Raw genomic sequence first — 19110 nt, forward strand, 5'->3', positions numbered from 1 at the left:
TCTATTAGCCTAATGAAGGAAGGGGCAATATAACACTTGCAGCAAGAAGAAGGGTCTGTGAGCCACAGTCCTGGGGTTTTCAAGAGATTTTCAGACAATGCTGCTTGGTGATGGTGTTTGTAGAGGAACATGCAGACCAGAAAATACTGAGAAATAATTCAGATATTGAAGACAACAACAAGACTGACTTGTAAGGGGAACTTGTCTGCTGAAGGGCAATCCCTCACAAAGCAGACAGGCTCTTCCAAAGCTCAGAGTTGACACGGCAACTGGATAGAGACACAGAAAATGCAGTTCCTTTCCTTGTAACAGCAGTGAGTTGTTATCCTGCTGTCACACATCCCCACTGCTGGACTCAGGCAGGCTGTGGGCCTGGGGGTGACAGCTGCGCACATCAGCTCTTCCAGCTCAGGCTGGCGCATGAACATCATCTGCAGGAAACTCCATTTTGTGGTGGCTCTGAAAACAAGTCTGCAAATCTGCTTCAGTGTATGAATTACACAGCTTGTAATGCCTCATTGGTGGTATAGCCATATAGGTGCCAAGTTAACCCTCAGATATCAGAAAATACTGGAACTAATATCACCCTTGTGCTGTGCATTACTGACGACTTTCATTGCTTGATGCTGCACTGGGGAACAGACTCCCCCCAGCTTGCCGTGCTTTTGTGTCCTGTCCAAACTATTATTCCTCCTGTTTTCAACCCTTCCCCAAAGATGATGTATTTTTTTTGCAGAAACTTAAAACACGAGTGCCCCATGGCCAGCTGTTTTAAATCTAGCTGATCAACACAGCAGTGTCTCCTGCACTTGTGGTCTCCTGATCCAGCTGGGTGCTCATCGCAGACTAGCTGGCTTCTCAATGCACTTGTAGACCTTAAGAGTTCCCTGAAAGATTCTGACAACCTGAACCAAATCCAAGGTATGTCACAGCACATGAGAAGTGCTAAGTAGCCAACCCATGCTCACATCACTGACTGCCTTCTTTTGAAATATACTGTAGGCCCGCACAGGCATTGCTACTGAACCATCAACCAAGGATGACTTCTTTGACAGCTCCTTCATCTTCTGCCTTATATTTGAGTTCTCAGCGTATGTCTGAGGACTCTGGTCCCTTCATTCTTGTTTCCTGTTTTCACACACCATAAATCTCTTGCTGGCACATGCAGATGCAGGCTGTGTAGCCAGCACCTGCCAGACATTAATAATACCGCGTGACATGCCACGTTGGTGAGCTGTCCTAGGTCATGCATTTCCATCAGCCACTCAGGTCAGCATTGAGTTCCCTTGGGAAGCTGCTCAAATCAGGACAACACTGTTGTCACTGGGGAGCAGAGGCAATTAACAGAGTTGGGGAGCTGAAGGCCCTGGAGTTACCTAAAATCAGCTAATAAGCAGTATGTCTCAGGCTAAGGATTGGAAGAACAAGAATTGGCTAAAATTTGCAAGTCAGAGCAGTGTTGCCTGTTTCATGGTAGCTAGCTGGAAAATGTCCCCTGCTCACTGTGTTTCTAAGAAGCTGCAAAAACATCCTAAAATTCAGTGCTGTTGTTAAATGGTTGGGCTTCAAGCTTGTCAGAGACATTACTTTCCAACAAGACATCTTAGAGCAAACTACAGCTTGTTTCCTGCAAGGACCTGCAGAGCTACGTGCTGTTGCCAGACACCTTTCTAATGGACTTCATGGCTGCAGTGATTTGAGCTTTCACCTTGACAGCCTGTATGGTCGCTTAGGGCACTGGCAGGTGATGCGTCAGCCTTGCAACCGCAGCCCGCACATCCACAGCAGCACTCTCTGCAGCCCTTGCATACAGCAGAGCTGCTCGAATCTCCTGGGATTTGTGACAGAAGCTACTTCTGCAGCAGCATCCTGCTACACCGTCAAAAACTTTGCCCACTTTTCCTGCAGCTCCTCTTTGGTTCTGAAAGGGTGTTGTTTTGCAGCCGAGCTGAGGCTGGGCGGTGATGCGGTGGGTACACAAAGCCTCTCTGCCACCCTGCATTTTGCTGACAGATGCAGTTCTTGGAGCTGCTGTGCCAAGCATTTTCTTTCCAGCCACCCTGACAGCTGCGTGCCCGTGATGGTTACGGTCGTGTCTTTCCCTCTCATGTCAGAAAAGTGCCCAGTCACAGGGAGCGCTGTGTTGGTTGTGATTCATGGGCTGCACACATGGGTTCCTGTGTCTGTGCCCCACGCTTTGCTCTCTGCAGTAAAGGCATGAGTATTGGGGTGTGAGTGTCCCTCAAAATCAGCTTGTGGGGCCCTGGGCACCTCCATGCTGGTGGTCCCAAAGCCTGTTTTGCTTGTGCTGTTCCCCCTTTTGCCTGGGAAGACTTCAGTGTGCAGAGAGTGGGGATCAGGGCACCCACTCCAGAGGCAGAAGAAAACAGACTGGCACTTCCAGGACTCGCTGGGTGTTCAGAAAGCGAGACGACTGCCCAGGAGAGACCAAGCCCATTTCTCACTCTGTCCTGAAACACGACGGTACTGGGATGCTCCCTGGGGAGGCACGGGGTGTGTCTCGATCCCTGCAGGTGGAACAGGAATAGATTTTGTCCCCTCTCTCCTACAGAAGAGCATGAAATGCTTTGGGGCTCAAGGTATCCTGAAGGTACTGCTTTTGGGGTGCCCTCAGTCCAGGGGTAGCCTGGCCAGGTCTCTAGTGCTGCTGCAGGTTGTTGCCAGCCACCGCCAATGTCCCTGAGTGGGGGCAGAAGTTCCCAGGTTGGCTCCTGCTTGTCTTGTCCCCGGTTTCTTCCTTCTTCTTGGGGTGTCCATCTCACACCCCACAGACAGGAGCCTGGGCCTTGCCTCCCTGGCTGTTATGCCACTCTCTTCTCATTCCACCGTTGCCAGGGCCACCAAGTGAGACAGAGGTGCTGAGTCCTGGGGCAGACATGTTGAGGTTGCCCTGCCTGGTTGGTGAGTGACCCCCAACTTGGCCCCCAGCCACCCTCCTGGGACCACCTCAGAGCTGGAGGATGAGGCTAGAGGGAGGTCTGAAGCCCCTGCTGCTGCTGCCACCCACTGCTCCTGCCCCACATCTCTGCCAAGACCACCCTGCTGGCCCCACTGGCCCCACTGGCCATGACAGCCCTTGGCTCCGCTCTCCCCGGGGGGATGGAGGCTGCTGGAGGGGACATGGAGGCAAAGCCAGGCCTGGCAAGATGCTGGGGCAGGAGAGATGGGGCCCCAGCTGGAGGGAAGAGAGAGGATGGAGAGATGTCCCCTGGGAGGGGCACAAGCCCCACATGGTGTAGAAGGCAGCTCACAGGGTTGGGCAGTGGGGGCTGTGCCATGGAGGGGACTCCAGAGGCCCAGGCAAGTGAGTCTGGGGCTTTTGTGGGGACAAAAAATAAAAATAAACAAATCAGAACACCTCCTCCAACCCAAACCAAACCAAGCTCACAAAATAATCCAATTCTTTTTAAATTTTTATTTTATTTTATTTTTTCTCTTTTTTCTTCATTTTTTTAATTCTTTTTTCTTTTATTTTCTGTCTTTTCTATATTTATTCATTCTTTTTTATTTTCTCCTTTTCTTTTTTCCTCCTTTTTTTCTTATTTTTTCTTTTTTCTTCTTTTTTTATTTTTTCCTTTTTCTTTTTTCCTTTTTCTTTTTTCTTTTCTTTTTTCTCTTTTTCTCTTTTCTCTTTTTCTATTTTTTTTTTCCTTTTTCATTATTTTTTCCCCTTTTTCCCCAGACTATTTGTTCCCTTAGGGCCCTGCAAGCAGGGGTGATGGAGGCAGACCTCAGGCCAGCCCATCCCAGTAACCCCGTTCAGCACCAGCAGACAGGAGCATGCCCCCCCTCCAGCTGCTCTTTTGTTTCCCCCCACCGCTTGTCCCTATTAGGGAGGGCTAAGCACATCCTGCCTCCCCGCCCAGGGCTGCTGACCTTGCTGGTGTCCCCTGTGGCTCCGACGCAGCGTCCCGCGCCGGGCAGCCCCATGTCAGACAGCGAGTACCAGCGCTTCTTTGCCATCCTGTGGCCTCCCTGGAAGGCGGTCTCGTTCTGCCGGCTGCGCCAGGCACGTGGCTGCCGCAGCCCTGCCATCCTGCGGCTGGACCAGCAGGAGAACCATGGCCTTGTCCCCAGAGGTAGGTGCCTCACCTCACCCCCATGGGCTTCGCCCCAGCTGGAGCAGCACCAGATGCTTCTCTCCCCCGAAGTGCCACAAAATTGTGGGAGGGGTGGTGGGATGGGTCATCTTGAGGTCTCTAGCCCAAAGTCCAGCTGGGAGCAGGACACTCCCAGCACTAGAGCACCCTGGCTTTGTTCAAGGGACTTTGGTTTTGTGGCCTTTCTGGGCATCCATTCCAGCACTGCACTGCTTTCCTGGAAAGAGCTTTTTCTAATGGCCAGTCCTAACCTCCCAAGCAGGAGTTCACAGTTTTTACCTTTTTGTGTTGTTTGGCACCACCAAGAAGAGTTTGACTTTGTCATCCTGTAGCTTTTCTTCAGGTCCTTGTGGGCTGCCACTAACTCACCTCCCCATCTCCTTTTCGCCCAGCTGAACAAGCACAGCTGTCCCAGCCTCTCTTCACAGGTCAGGTTCTGAAAGCCACGGGCACTTTGGTGGCCCTTTGCTGAGCTCTTCAGTCTCTCCACATCTCTGTTGGTGGAGTGGCAGGGAAAAAAAACTGGCCACAGTTTTCTGAAGTTCACTGAAGCTCATTATCTCTTCCCAGCAGTTCATCTTACAACCTGACCAGCTTCTTCCAGCTTGATCTGAGGTTTAACAAGGAAGCTTGGCTCATGGGCTCTCATGGGCCTTTAAGAAAGCTTGAGCTGATAAGCTGCTTTCTTAAGTGTTTAACATTTCAGGAGCCAAGAAACATCCCAGTTCAGAAAGCACCATAGCAACAGCACCCGTTAAATCTCTGCAGTCATACTTTCCCTGCACCCCTGCATCAGAGAATTTAAGTGGCATAATTATATGTGTGCAGCTGAAAAACTTGGGACTACTTCTGTTGTATTTTTCTTCAGAGAAAAAAAAAACAGGAACAATTTTCTCATAAAAAGTATGTCTTTATATTTAGCTATGAACGTCAATGAACTGAATGATCAGCCAACTGTGCTTATTTGGACTGCAGCTTGAGGGCAACTATTTCTTGCTTGTTTCTGCAGCTGTGTCAGGGGACGGGTCCCACCCCACATCACCAGACCCAGGAACAGGTCCTGGGCTTCTCCCTCCCCAGAAACTACAGACCTGTCAGCCTCACAAAATTGTGGAGAAGATTATTCTGGGAGTTACTGAAAAACACCTGAATAACAACGCAGTCATTGGTTCCAGCCAGCACAGGTTCAGGAGGGCAAAGTCCTGCTTGACCAACTTGATTCCTTTCTACAACAAAGTTACCCACCTAGCTGAGCAAGGGAAGCCTATTGATGTGATCTTTTTGGATTTCATTAAAACCTTTGATACTGTCTCTCACAGCATCCTCCTGGACAAGATGTCCAGCATACAGCTAGGTAAACACATAATGCAGTGGGTGAGCAATTGGCTGATGGGCTGGGCTCAGAGGGTTCTAGTAAGTGGGGTTATGTTGGGCTGGTGACCAGTCACTAGTGGGTTTCCTCAGGGATCCATCTTAGGGCCAGCAATCTTCAATGTATTTATAAATGACTTGAACACAGGACTTGAGGGAATACTAGGTTAGCAAATGACACTAAACTGGGAGGAGCTGTTGACACTCTCAGATGCAGAGAGGCCCTGCAGAGTGATCTGAGCAAATTGGAGAAATGGGCAATCACCAACTGCATGAAGTTCAACAAGGGCAAGTGCTGGATTTTGCACCTGGGACACAGCAGCCCTGGCTGTACATACAGACTGGGGAATGAGATGCTGGAAAGCAGCTCCATGGAGAAAGATCTGCAGGTTATGGTCAATGGCAAGTTGAACATGAGCCAGCTGTGTGTCCTGTCTGCCAAGAGGGCCAACCATGCCCTGGGGTGCATCAAGCACAGCATTGCCAGCTGGACCAGGGAGGTGATTGTCCTGCTCTGCTCTGCACTGGTGTGGCCACACCTGGAGCACTGTGTGCAGTTCTGGGCACCACACTGTAAAAAAGATATAAAGCTACTGGAGAGCATCCAGAAGAGGGCTACAAAGTTGGTGAGGGGTTTGGAGGTGAAACTGTATGAGGAGCGGCTAAAGTCACTGGTTTTGTTCAGCCTGGAGAAGAGGAGACTGAGGGGAGACCTCATGGGGCTACAGCTTCCTCACAAGGGGAGGAGAAGGGGCAAGCACTGATCTCTTCTCTCTGGTGACCAGTGACAGAACCCAAGGGAATGACAGGAAGATGTGCCAGGGGAGGTTTAGGTTGGACATTAGGAAAAGGTTCTTCACCCAGAGGGTGTTGGAGCACTGAAACAGGCTCCCCAGGGAGGTGTCATGGCCCCAAGCTGAATATCTCCATATGGGAGATAAGCTGAGAGAAAAGAGAAGATGGGGATCAGTGCTAAAGGAGGGAAGCTGCTTGTTAGGCCAATGCCATCAGTGTTCAACAGGCTATGGGGGAGCTGAGCCAGAGTGAAAAACAAGAGACCAGCAAAGACAGCCAGTGGGAAACTTTATCTGGGTCTTCACTTCCCAGATGCTGGAATTAAATTGTACTTTTTCTACTCTGTCCACCCCAAACTGGAAAGTTTCTGTGTCATTACAGGAATGGTTTGTGACAGGACCTTCCAAGCTGTAATACTTCAAGTCTGGCTCGGTATGTGCTGCTGGGGATGCAATCCTGGCCCACAAGAGTCGGGTGAACGCTGCCATTAGCAAATGGTTGCACTTCCTCCCCTGCTCAACTGCAGCAATGCTCCTTTGCAAGTAGTGGCTGTGCGGTGGAGCAAAACGCTGCAGCTCCCAGCTCAAGATCAGAGCATCCTGACACGTAGGAAGTCAAGGAAGGGAGCCAGAATACCTGCCTGGTTAAACAGGGAACTGTTGGGCAAACACAAGTGGAAGAGCAGAGTTTACAGATCATGGAAGGAGGGGCTGGCCTCGCTCTCAAACTATTTTGCCCTGAAGAGGTGGTCTGGAAGGAAAGTGCACGTGGCACCTGGGATCAGGAGCTGTAACAGCACAAGGCTATGATCTCCACTCAGGGGCAAACAGTTTTGACTTTCCCTTCAACCACGAGCCACTCTGAAAATAGGCATCCAAGAGGTCCCCATCTCTTGTTACTCCCGGGCCAAGGGTGTAGATGCCAAAACCTGCAGCCTGCCCTCATCCTGCATCTCTCTTTCACCCCTCTCCAGGGCCGGTCTGCTCTGACTTCCCAGAGGCGCCGTGGTTTCAGACCTTCTGCCACTTCACCCAGTACCGCTGCTTTAAACACCAGTTCTATATCAAGGTGGGAAGTGGGATTTGGGATGGGGCGCGGGGGAGTACCTCTTGGGAGATGGAAGGGGTGAGGAGGAAGGGAAGATAACACAGCAGGACTTGTATTTCTCCCTCTTTCTTCCACTCAGCGAATCCCATGTCCGAGTTTGACTCTTCCAAAAAACCCTCTCCTCTCAACGGAGCAACTCCACACGGTGGGGTCCTGGTCAATGGGTGAAAGCTCCCCTACGGAAGAAGGTACAGCTGCACCGAGATGCACTGGGTGCCCCTGGTCTCCTAATGATCTCCTGTAGCTACTCTTCCCCCCCAGCAGCTTTCTGGCTGGCCACAGAAAGGTGCTCTCAGACCCTCATCCCACTCTCTCCCCAGCTCTGGTGCAGGCTTCTCTCTTGTCTGCTGATGCCCTGCTGAACGCCAATGTGGACGCTCTCCTCAAGTACTCCTATGCACTGTCAAGACAGAACCCAGTGTTGAGGAAGCCCCGCATGGCCATGCCAGGGATGCCAAGACCCCTGCGGGACAGGAGGCTGCCTATGCCTCCACCAGCTCTGCCAGTCCTGCCTGCCCCTGCCCCTGTGCCTCCCAGGCTGGGATCCCCTCCCCTGACACAGCAAGCCTGGGAGAAACACCTGCAGAACAGCGCCTGGCAGCTGATCCACCTGGCCCTCTCCTTGGAAACGTCCCTGGGCACCGAAGGCTCTTCTCCGGACTCCGCCATCAAGTCAGATCCAGGGAGCACGTCAGGCTATGCCAAAGAAGGGGTGCAGAAAACAGCCCCCCATGGCAGGTGAGGGGAAGTCCCGTTCCCACCTGTTGGGGTACCACAAGCAAAATGGCTGGTAGCCCCACAGCATTCATGTCCCTGCTCTGAGCACCTAGCGAGTGCAGGCAGGCTTTCTGGAGCAAGCTGTCCCAAACAGAGCAGATATGTACCTGGGGAGTCCCTCACACACTTGCTGCTCCAGCACAGAGTGAGCAGGGAGAGGGTGACCCAACACTTGACAATCACCAAATCATAGAACCACTGCTGTAGGTGTGCAAACCAAGTACCTCTGTTTTATCTGTGGTTCCCGGTGGCAGCCCAAGGGCTGTGATGACCCACAACTGCCTTAGAATCGCACAATCATAGAATAGTTTGGGTTGGAAGGGACCTTCAAAGCTCATCTAGTCCAACCCCCTGCAATGGGCAGGGACATCTTCAACTAGATCAGGTTGCCCCATCCAGCCTGGCCTAGAATGTCTCCAGGGATGGGGCATCTACCACCTCTCTGGGGAACCTGTGCCAGTGTTTCACCACCCTTATTGTAAAAAAAAGTCTTCTTTGTGTCTAGCCTGAATCTCCTCTCCTTTAGTTTAAAACCATTACCCTTTGTCCTATCATAACAGACCCTGTTACTGTCCGTGGGTCCTGACCAAAGTGCATTTAGGCTGGGCCTTAGCCACAGGCAGGGCTTTATCCCATGCACATATATCCCCACACTGTGGCCATCTGCAGCGTGCAATCTCCTCTGCACTCATCCTCCTCCCAGCTCACATCTCCCAGGGGTTTGGAAGTCCTGCAGAAATAGTTTCCTTGTGAACACAGGTCCTTCAGAGGCTGAAGTAAACATGTGTCTCACTGTGCTCCTCACCTCTCTGCACGCAATGTGAAGCAGGTGTTTCTCAAAACAGTCTGACATGAGGAGCACCCTGAGGAGTGCTCTGTCCTCATCCAGGTAGAGCAAAAGCAGCCCTGGGCTGGGAAACAGAGCCAGGAGCACAGACCTTGGCTCCTGGCTGTGCAGGACCACTGCAGCTCCTAGAGCACGTGCACCTCTCTGTGCCCTGGATCTGTGCATTGCTTTTCCCACAGGGTTTCTGTTTCCTTGTTCTAGCTTTGGAAGCAGATGCATTCCAGTTCAGCACAGGGTTCTGCAACAGTCCAGCTTGTTGCAATCCTTTAATGCAGCCTTCTTAGTTCCTCTGGCCTAGTGATGCTTCAGGAGCTTGTTGAGCATCTTGAGCTCTCCTCAGCTGATCTGTCAGGATCCATTCACCTTGTCCTCAGGCAGCTTGGGCTGGTGAGACCAAACAGAAAAGACCTGCAAAAGGATAATGTGCTTTCACTCAAATTTACTTTTGGCTCCTTTAGTACTTTGTGGCTGAAGACCACTTGCTTTGACTGAGATGCAAAAGTTATTTTGCTTGCCAAGAGGAAAGAAAAAATGTTGTCTAGATGTGGTTTTCATGGAGAAGTCACTTTGGTTTCACTCTGTTGCTGGCTAGTGGTGTTTCTGTAAGCACACAGGTTTTGTGCATGATTGCACATCTGTGGTTTCTATTAAAAGCATTGCATACTACTACAGTTGAGCCAGAGATCCCACTTCTGCATGGAAAAATGGATTGCATCATGTTGTTAAAACTATAGCTGTTCCCTTGCAAGTCTGTAACTTATGTCATCCTCCTTCCTAATATTTATTGGAGGTTTTTACTGCCTGGCAATTTTTCCCTGGTGTATGTACTCTAAGGCAAAATGATGTTTCATTGAGGATATGTTCGTTTTCCTTGCCTCTGAAGTTGAGCCTTGCTCTGATTTAGTTATATTGGGATTATTGAGAGACTGCTGTGATTGCAGATGACACCCACTATTCTGCTGCAGAGTTTCTCAAAGACACTAATGCTGACTGTGTGTCTGTAACCTGGCAGTGGAGCCCCATCAATCACGCTAAGCAAAGCTTAAACACGAGTGAGGATAAAAAGGCGAGATAGAGTGCACCTGTCAGCTTTGCTGCTCGCCACATCCTGACTCCTCTCAAAGGGACTTCAAAGTGTGACCTAAAAAAGGGGCAAAATGCTTGGAGGCATGCCAGCGAGAGGAACAGTGCTGGGTGGGGTTGGTCGGTGCACACAGGTGCCATTTGGTACCTGGTTGAACACAAGGTGAGAAGGTTGTGAGGGGCACCGAACCCAGGGTTGCCTGTCTTCCCTAGGGTCTTAAGTCCATCCATCCCTTCTCACTCACCCCTGTTTCTGGCAGCTGCTTTGGTAGCTCTTCGGGCTTTCATACTACCCGATGAAGCTAACTGTGACCTTTAGAGAGAGACAGGGCAAAGGTAGCAGTATAACAAGATGAAGAATTTGCAGAAGGCTTTTGTGGTCCTTCTGCTAGCAGTGAGTGAATCATTTGGGAGAAGGGGAGAGAGAATTTCTCTTATTGCACTTATTTTCAGTTTTCAAGTCTTTATTGTGCTTTCTGCCCCAAGATTAAAGAGCTACTTATTTCACTGTATTTCTTCTCCTCAAAGTTACCTATATACCATGATTCGGTCTTGCAATAAGCTCTTACATTATAACACCTATGCAGCTCTCATTTTCTGTGGCAATTTTCAGTGTCCTTTTAAACCATCCACATGCTCCAGCTCTGCATGGACCCTTCAGTGTCGGGTTTCTGCAGCTGGGTATGTAGAAGTTCAACCTCCCTTTCCTTAGCTGCTCTTCTGTTTGCATACAAGAATTGCATTTCCCTTTTTCCCAGGGCTTCCCACTGTTGTGTTGTCTGCCTGCTATGACCCCTACACCCCTGTCAGCATCACGGCTGTCCCGGATACAGACCTCATCCTGTTGGTATTTGTGTGCAGACACTCCTGGTTCACATGAGCCCAACTTCCCCAGCAAGGCCAAGCCAATGCTTCCTGGCAGCTGCACCTTTCTCCTCTTGCTTTACTCCTCCAAGCAGCCATGTGATGCTCACGTACTTCACGCCCACAGGCTTTAATTTTAAGACCAGACCCTTCACTAAAAAATACCATCCCCAGAAAAAAAACCTCTCATTTTGAACTACCATCACCCACTCGCAATTACTTTTTTTTACCCTGGTTCTGGTGAGGAGGGATGGGACCCTGACATTTCTCAGCTGCTTTCATGAACTAGCTGTCACTTCCAGATGATGCTAAAGTATCTTTTGGACATTTAGAGAGACCATGGCACATTTTAGTGCCTCCATATTTCTACTGTGCATGGCTAGCTGTGAAAGGGAAGTCATAACAAGGCAGATTGTCTTCTTCCTGCTAGGCTAGAAGAATGCTTCTAGGCTTCTGGTACTCTCAAAGCAGAGGTCTCTCAGTGTCCTAGGGTGGGCAGAGATAAAAGGCTGCAATATTGCAAGGGTCAGCAGGAGAGATGTTTTTCCAAATATAGTTTTTCCCACTACAGTTTTTCCCTCCATTTGTGCCCCTCAAGCCCTTAGCTGTTAAGTTCCCATTCTCCCAATAGCTCCTACACTGGGTTACCAGCTAGACTGGGTCTCTCAGGTACCTAAGCCAGCCTGCCTGCCTTCTTGACATGCAGGCCAAGATCTCTTTTTCTGTTAAGAATGACTTTTTCCTTAGTGGTTTTAGTTTCCTGCAGCAACCCCCTAAATCAGAAGTTATGAAGTACTGAAAGGGGCTGTTTGCTCCTTATTTTCTTTTCTGCTTGCCTCAGGTATTCACTCCACCTCACACAGCCAGCTACTACTGGGGAGGTTCAGCAGCTGAAAGTTAATGGCCCAAATCCTTGTCATTATGTTGAGGAAGAGGTGATGTCATTAAGCAGCACACTTCAGAGATACCGCTGAAGCAGGCTCTATGTGTGTCACTCCATATCTTGAGATTCTAAAGCAAGATGGGTTTCTATCTGAAGTTTTCTCCTTTTGCCTTTGAGCAATTACTGATCTTGGCCCATAGATTCTTCTGCACCATTTGCCTGTGACACCTCTGTGATGGAACACAGAGCCCCAGTGCAGCAGTGGGAGAGGGGCTGGATGTACCAAAGAGCAATGCTGGGGCACTGGATATCACCAGGAGAGGAACCAGGGACAGACCCTGGATGCACCTAGGGCCACGCATTGTGGATTCCCGCTGTACTTGGCACTGGTGAGGCTGCGCTTCTAACCCTGTGTTCAGTTTTGGGCCCCTCGCTACAGGAAAAACATTGAGGTGCTGGAGAGAGTTCAGAGAAAAGCAACAAAGCTGATGAGTGGTCTGGAGCACAAGTCTGATGAGGAGCAGCTGAGGGAACTGGGGCTGTTTAGCCTGGAGAAAAGGAGGCTGAGGGGAGACCTTATCGCTCTCTGCAACTACCTGAAAGGAGGTTGCAGCATGGAGGGTGTTGGTCTCTTCTTCCAAATAGCAACTGGAAAAAGGAAATAGCCTCAAGTTGTGTCAGAGGAGGTTTAGATGGGATACTAGGAAAAATTTCTTCATGGAAAGGTTTGTCAGGCACTGGAATAGGCTGCCCAGGGAAGTGGTGGAGTCACCTTCCCTGAAGGTGTTTAAGAGATGTGTAGATGAGGTTCTTAGGGTCATGGTTTAGTGCTAGTGTTAGGTTAACAGTTGGACACGATGATCTTGAGGGCTTCTTCCAACCAAAATGATTCTATGATTGCAGGTGCCTGCAAGTGATGGAGAAGCCCAGGACTCATCCCTGGGTCTGGTGGTGTGGAGTGAGACCCATTCCCCTGACACTTACAAGCTGTTTTCAGGAGCCAGGTGTCACTTGTGGATGATGTAGATGCATCTCACTCACCCCAGGGTGGTAAACCAACTCATACATTTGCAACTCTGAGGTCAGAAAGCCTCACAGAAGAGATGGAGAACAGAGATAGGGGAGGAAATGGATGTGACAGAGCAACAGGATTTCTTGGTAACCTCAGGCTAAAGGCAGGTCTCAGTTTCCTGGGTGGGTGAGCTTATGTTATGCACACACTTCATGTGAATCTGCACACATGGCCAACAGCAGTGTCAGTAGGTGGTACACAGGGATGCAGGACTTTCTGATCTACTTGAGCTAATGATATCAAACATGGTCTATAAATCTACAGTTTGCCATGCAGCAGAGGCTCTCACATCTGACTTTGTGTCTGTTCTGAACAAGTAGGTCATCAACACTCAGCAGATGTTTTATCGCTACTTATGAGCTACTTATGGAAGCACTCTTTTTAGAAAAAGTTCCCTTTTACTGCCTCTTTTGCCTGTAATTCTCTATTTGCATCTTGTTCAGGCTGCACTTATGGGACCCCTATATGTGTTGCAAAAAGCAAAGGCTGTTAAACCCATTTATTAGCAGTTGCTTTCTAAGCCTCAGGTTGTTATTTATTTGCTATTAAAAAAAAAAAAAAGTACATCAAGCTGGACAGTTTTCTTCTTTTTTCTACCTCAGTGATGAAAACATCAGAGCTATTCATATCATTTTTAATTACTGTTAATGTGCCTCTCACTTTACTGGCTTGATCATCCTGGTGCGATGAAGAAGCAATCAAATCACAATGTGCCACCGGAATAATAAGCAAGTAGTGGAACAATAGCCAATAATGACATAATTGTGGATAAATCCTTTCAGATAAATTTGGAGAATACTATCAAGGTCATTAATTAAAATTTATGAGTCACATCAAGATGACCCAGCCAGTTTAGCAAATCTTGAAGGCGAAGATCCTACTGTGCTGAAGCAGTCAAGCATCTGAGTGGTTGCAGGGACTCCCTTAGGCTGTCACAGATTTACCAGCAAAGCAGACTGAACACTTGTTCTCTTGGGCTACAACTGCTTAAGAGAGAAATTTTCAGTGTTAGGTAATCCTCACAGAAAGAACAATCCTTTAGGGAAGAGAAATGCTAGGTGTGCCTTGGAAGCTGTCACTCATCCTTCCTTGGGGCCTGTCACTGGTTCTTCTCTCAGTGATGTCCAGGTCCCAGTCACAGAAAAATGCTGAGAGGGTTGAATGAACAACCTTATACAAGATTTTCAAGTGGGATAAGCACAGACATTTTGCTCTAAATTTAAGATTTCCTGTTCCTCTTGGTATCCTAAATGGTCTGAATGTTTACAGAGGAAACAAATAAAAATAAAAACAAAACAGAAAAAAGGGATCATGTGGAGCCATGGGATGGAGGAGTGGACATAAAGGATCTTACAAGTCACGGAAGTGCTCTCTGCAGGTTGGGTGGGCTTTGTTTCTCTCTTTCACTGGCACATTCTAATTCTTTCCAGCTTTGCCTGGAAGTGTTGGTATCTGTCGCTGCTGTCCTTGGTGTGCATTCTTTTATCCTCTCTGAATTCAGACCGTCCTTCCTCAAACCTCCAACCAGGTTGGTCACGCTGTGGTGCATTGTAGCAAGAGATGCACAGGCTTGCACTATGTAGATTTCCACATTTTCAGCTGTCCTCAGTTAATTAGTGAATGTGGTTGATGTGCTGTGGGTTGGCACCACAGAGATTTGTTCACATGCTTGTACCCACAGAATGACATTTGCAGTGTGTCCACAGCACATCAGAGGACGGTGTGTTGAAGGAACATCTTCTCTTGCTTCGATGCAAGCTAGAACAACTTCAGCTGCATTGTGATAAAAAAAGTTTGACTGCAAGGTTTCTTAAAAAAATCTAGCACTCATTATATTTCCTGTGATTAAGATTTTCCAGGTTCTCTTGTGGTATCTTGGCCAAAAAAGCCAACAGCATACTGGCTTGTATCAGCAGTAGTGTGGTCAGCAGGACTAGAAGAGTGATCATCCCCCTGTACTCAGCGCTGGTGAGGCTGCAGCTCAAATCCTGTGTTCAGTTTTGGGCCCCTCGCTACAAGAAAGACATTGGGGTGCTGGAGAGATTCAGAAAAGGGCAACGAAGCTGGTGAGGGGTCTGGAGCACAAGTCTGATGAGGAGCAGCTGAGGGAACTGGGGCTCATTAGCCTGGAGAAAAGGAGGCTGAGGCGAGACCTTGTCACTTTCTACAACTACCTGAAAGGAGGTTGTAGAATGGAGGGGATTGGTCTCTTCTCCCAGGTAATGAGTGATCAGACAAGAGGAAATGACCTCAAGTTACACCAGGGGATGTTTAGATTGGATATAAGGAAAAAAAATTCACAGAAAGGGCTGTCAGGCATTGGAACAGGCTGCCCAGGGAAGTGGTGGAGTCACCATCCCTGGAAGTGTTTAAGAGACGTGTAGATGAGGCTCTTAGTGACGTGGTTTAGTGCCAGCATTAGATTAATGGTTGGAGTCAATGATCTTGGGGGTCTCTTCCAAACATAATGATTCTATGATTCTATCTAAGTGAGAGAGGTGCCTTCAGATATCCTGACACACTCATTTACTACTGGTTAGTGTGAATTGTTTGGGTACAGGATCACTTGTTTTTGACGTGCTGCAAGTGCAGATTACTTGTTGTGAGCTCCTTCATCCACGGCCTGTGACAGGGCCCAGGGATCTATTAAGGAGGTTCCACAGAACTTCTTCCTATTAGTAGCCCCGATGCTCATCTACATTCTCTTACATGAGCACACACCAAAACCCCATGCAAATGCCAAGCATCTGCGTGTTCCTGTGCATGCAGTGCATGCCTCTTGCATGTTCATTGACCTGTGAACACCAGTCATTCCTTACAACTCGATTTCTTTACACACCACGTAATCACAAGAGCTTAACAATGGGGAGGTTGATCTCTTTTAGCCTTTAGGCCTGGCAATTGCTCTGATCACTTGCCCTGGCTTTCCTGCTCAGCACAGGATGTGGAGACATGCCTGGTGAGCCCTGGAGGAAAAACAGTATCGTGTGGCTGAGCTACAAACCCTTCTCCTAAGAGAAATTTGGGATATCTTTTTGAAGTCTCCAAGCTGCAAAGAAACCACCCATCAGCTGCTCCCATGCTAAAGACCCTTCATGTCAGGAACATGCAGCTAATTTCTGGTTTGAATGGCTCTCACCCCAAATTCCAGTCACCAAAAGTCATTTGTCCTCCATCTGCTGATGAAGAGAGCCTTCCAGCTGATCCCCACCTTGGTAAAAGTACTGACTGACTGACTGGCCACCCATGGGTGTCTTTGCTCAGCTAAATAAAGCTTTTCTAGCTTCTTGCTTTGGGAGAAAGTTTTCCAGGCCTTAGGAAATCTCATTTTCATGACCTTCATCCAGGTTCTGCATCTCTTTTTAATTTTTTTAATGCTAATTTGAAGGTCTCCAAGAAGTTTCAGCTACTCTTAGGAAAACTTCTCAAATAGGTTAGCCCATGCATAGATTTTAAGAGCAATTCCTGCCCTCATCTTTTTACTTTTGGCCAGATCAAAGTTTGTTTATTTATCACTGGGTTTGTTTCCAGACGTGAAAGACAAATATTTAATGAGCATCTTTACCTCTTTTGCATCATGGCTGATAATTTACACCGCTCCTCTCTCATAGCAGTCCTGTACCATGTCTATGATTTCTACTGTTCCTAAGAGTTGCAAAATAATTCTTACTGTCCTTATTCCACTGTCTTTGAATTTTCTACCTTTAGCTTCCCGTAACAGTTTGGATTAACATTGTATTTACTGTTACCAATTTTTCCCCTTTTTGTCAAATACATTGTCTCAACCAGGAGGGAGGCTTACTAGTTACATACTGCAGATTCAAATGGGGCTGCCCCATGACCAACACTCAGCAGACTTCTAACAAGCATCTCCGTGCTGTGCAATTGGATGAACAAAACTAAGCAGCAGCTGCTGAGCGCCCCTGGGAAAGTTCCTTGAGCTGCGTTCCTCATCCAGTCCCTCCCATGTGCACCCAAATGCAAACACCCTCTGTAGCCTCTGTGTTACACAGGCATGTACAGACTCTGCAGATACCCCATTCCTCCATGCAGTTTGGCCAAGAGTCCAAGGTTTCTTTGGGAAGAGTTTTTTGCTATGCTTTAGGGGTTTTTTCCCACCCTTTCAGTTTTTAACTAAAGGTCTATCTCTTCAGCTTGTGACAAGAGACAAGACTTGACTTCCTCCATCCCTTTCTCTGTCAGCCTTTTAGCCCTGAAGAAGAACGAGGCAGTGACAATCCTGTGCTATGCAATGCTGGAGGGAAACTGTCTCTCGTCGGTGGTCACCCAGGCCTGGAAGGAAGTGGAAGAAAGAATCCTTGGGTTTGGAGATTCGGTAAAGATGCTGAGGTCCACCTTTGACCCCCACTGTGTGCAGGGCTCCCTGCAGTGCTGACCACAATGCTCTGGCAGCCAGAGCTCGCCAGCACTGTCCTTTCAGGTGCCACCTCCTGCGATAAACTGACCTGGGTGACTAGGTAGATGAAGTCCAAGCCAGGGATAAGGGAGCTCCTCACTCTCCTCCTTCCCTCCTGACCTCCCCACTGCATTCTCCTTAGGTGTGTGACAGCCTCGGACGGCATCACATGGACCTCTGCCCTGCCTGTGCTTTCTGCTCGCTGAAGAAGGAGCAGTGTCATAACATCAAAATCCTGAACCGTGTGCACTGCAAGACAGGCGGCTTCATCCCCTACATCAACCCTCAGATTGCAGCCCAGTACCACGCTGCAGACAAGGTACAGAACGTGCTGCGTGTCCTGCTGGCCTCTGAGGAGGAGCCTGCACTGGGTGGTGGGAAAGGGAAGGAAGAAGCACAGCTTTCTTTATCCCACCCCATTGCAGACCAGCTCTCCAGAGACCTCAGAGTACTATGGCATGGAGGTTTTCAGAGGGCTGAGGGTGGAGTACTGGTGCAGCCGGATAGCCACCCACAGCTGTGAGGACCCTCGTGTGACCCTGTGGCTGAAGGCAGAGTACACTACCTTCCAAGACAGAGATGCCCCGAGCCAGGTCGGTGCCCAGTGGATGCTCCCATCCCTTCCCTCCTCTTTATTCCCTGGCTTTCATTCCCATCTCCCCAGATCTGTGACTCAGACGGAATTCAGCACCCCAGCTACTGTGTGTTCAAGAGCCACCAATGCCTCCAGCTGAGTCTCTATAACCAGAAGGTGAGAAGCAGCCAGCACTGCCCTTTACATAGTCTTCCCCTCCGTATCTGGTCCCTCCACAGCCAGCACCAAGTCCCTGCAGAACTCACTGGCCCACTGCTTTTTGCTTCCAGTAGAACAGAATTGGGTGTGGCTGGCGGGGGGGGGTGACAAAGAGTGAGCCAAGTGCAGTTGGCATGTAATTGAGGTGGTGGGATTTGTACAGACACTGTAAGAGGTGGCAGGGGAGACAGCCACTAATGTTGAGATAGAGGAGCTGTGGGAACCCTCCCACCTGTCAGAGTAACCCTGTATATCCCTGCAGGGGAGGGTCTCCCCCATCTACTAGGTGCTTCCTAGATGGTAACAAAAGCCAAAAAACACAGGAGCAGGACAAAGGACTAGCTGTATCTTAGGAAGCACACAGTGCAGCTATCATCCTCTCCCTCCCCCTTCCCAGCTGGTTCTCCCCTCCTCCCTCTGGTGCCCCCATCATCCCAGACTTCAGATGCCATCCATCATGGGGGTCCTTTTTCCCTGGGCAAAATCCTGTATGAACTCAGGCTCTCCTTGCAGGTGTCTCGCCGCAGCTGCCACAAAAACAAGACGTACCGGGTGCTGAGTGAGAAGGAGGGAGAGGAGGAGGTGCGGCTGTGGCGCCAGAGATACCTCAGCCTCACCAAGGGGTGATGCACAGTAGTGGGGAGATGCACAGGAAGCTCAGGGCTCCGGAGCAGGTTCCCTGGGGCTGCGGTGGGGCAGAGAGCCTGGATAGACTTGGACAGCTCTTCCCAAACCCTTGCTGGCCAGCCAGCTCATCATGGCCACATCTCACCTTTTGAGTACCTGTGTTGTGTGGGCAGCAGTGGCACACCATGAGGGGAGCCTCACTCCACAGCATTTCACTGTAGCACCTGCTAGAACTACTCCTGAAAACATTTTCTCCAGCCAAAGAAGCGCTGAGCATCAGAGAAGGCATCAGCCCTGGGAACCTGGATTTAGAGCCTGTGGCCCAAGCGTCCTTGTCTGAAATTCCCAGCGAT

General features: G+C 49.2%; 1 protein-coding gene across 1 annotated transcript; it reads left to right on the forward strand.

Annotated features, from left to right (window-relative positions):
* Positions 1–3297: 3297 nt before the first annotated feature.
* Positions 3298–18757, forward strand: ACRBP (acrosin binding protein; the record flags this gene model as incomplete). The annotated part of the gene is made up of 10 exons (XM_080348885.1): positions 3298–3325; positions 3855–4100; positions 7261–7362; positions 7474–7539; positions 7715–8132; positions 17124–17256; positions 17480–17656; positions 17763–17930; positions 18002–18088; positions 18644–18757. The coding sequence occupies 10 exons, from the start codon at positions 3298–3300 to the stop codon at positions 18755–18757; spliced, it is 1539 nt and encodes a 512-aa protein (XP_080205011.1).
* Positions 18758–19110: the final 353 nt, after the last annotated feature.

This window comes from Nesoenas mayeri (genome assembly GCF_963082525.1).
Source record: "Nesoenas mayeri genome assembly, chromosome: 1".
NCBI lineage: Eukaryota > Metazoa > Chordata > Aves > Columbiformes > Columbidae > Nesoenas > Nesoenas mayeri.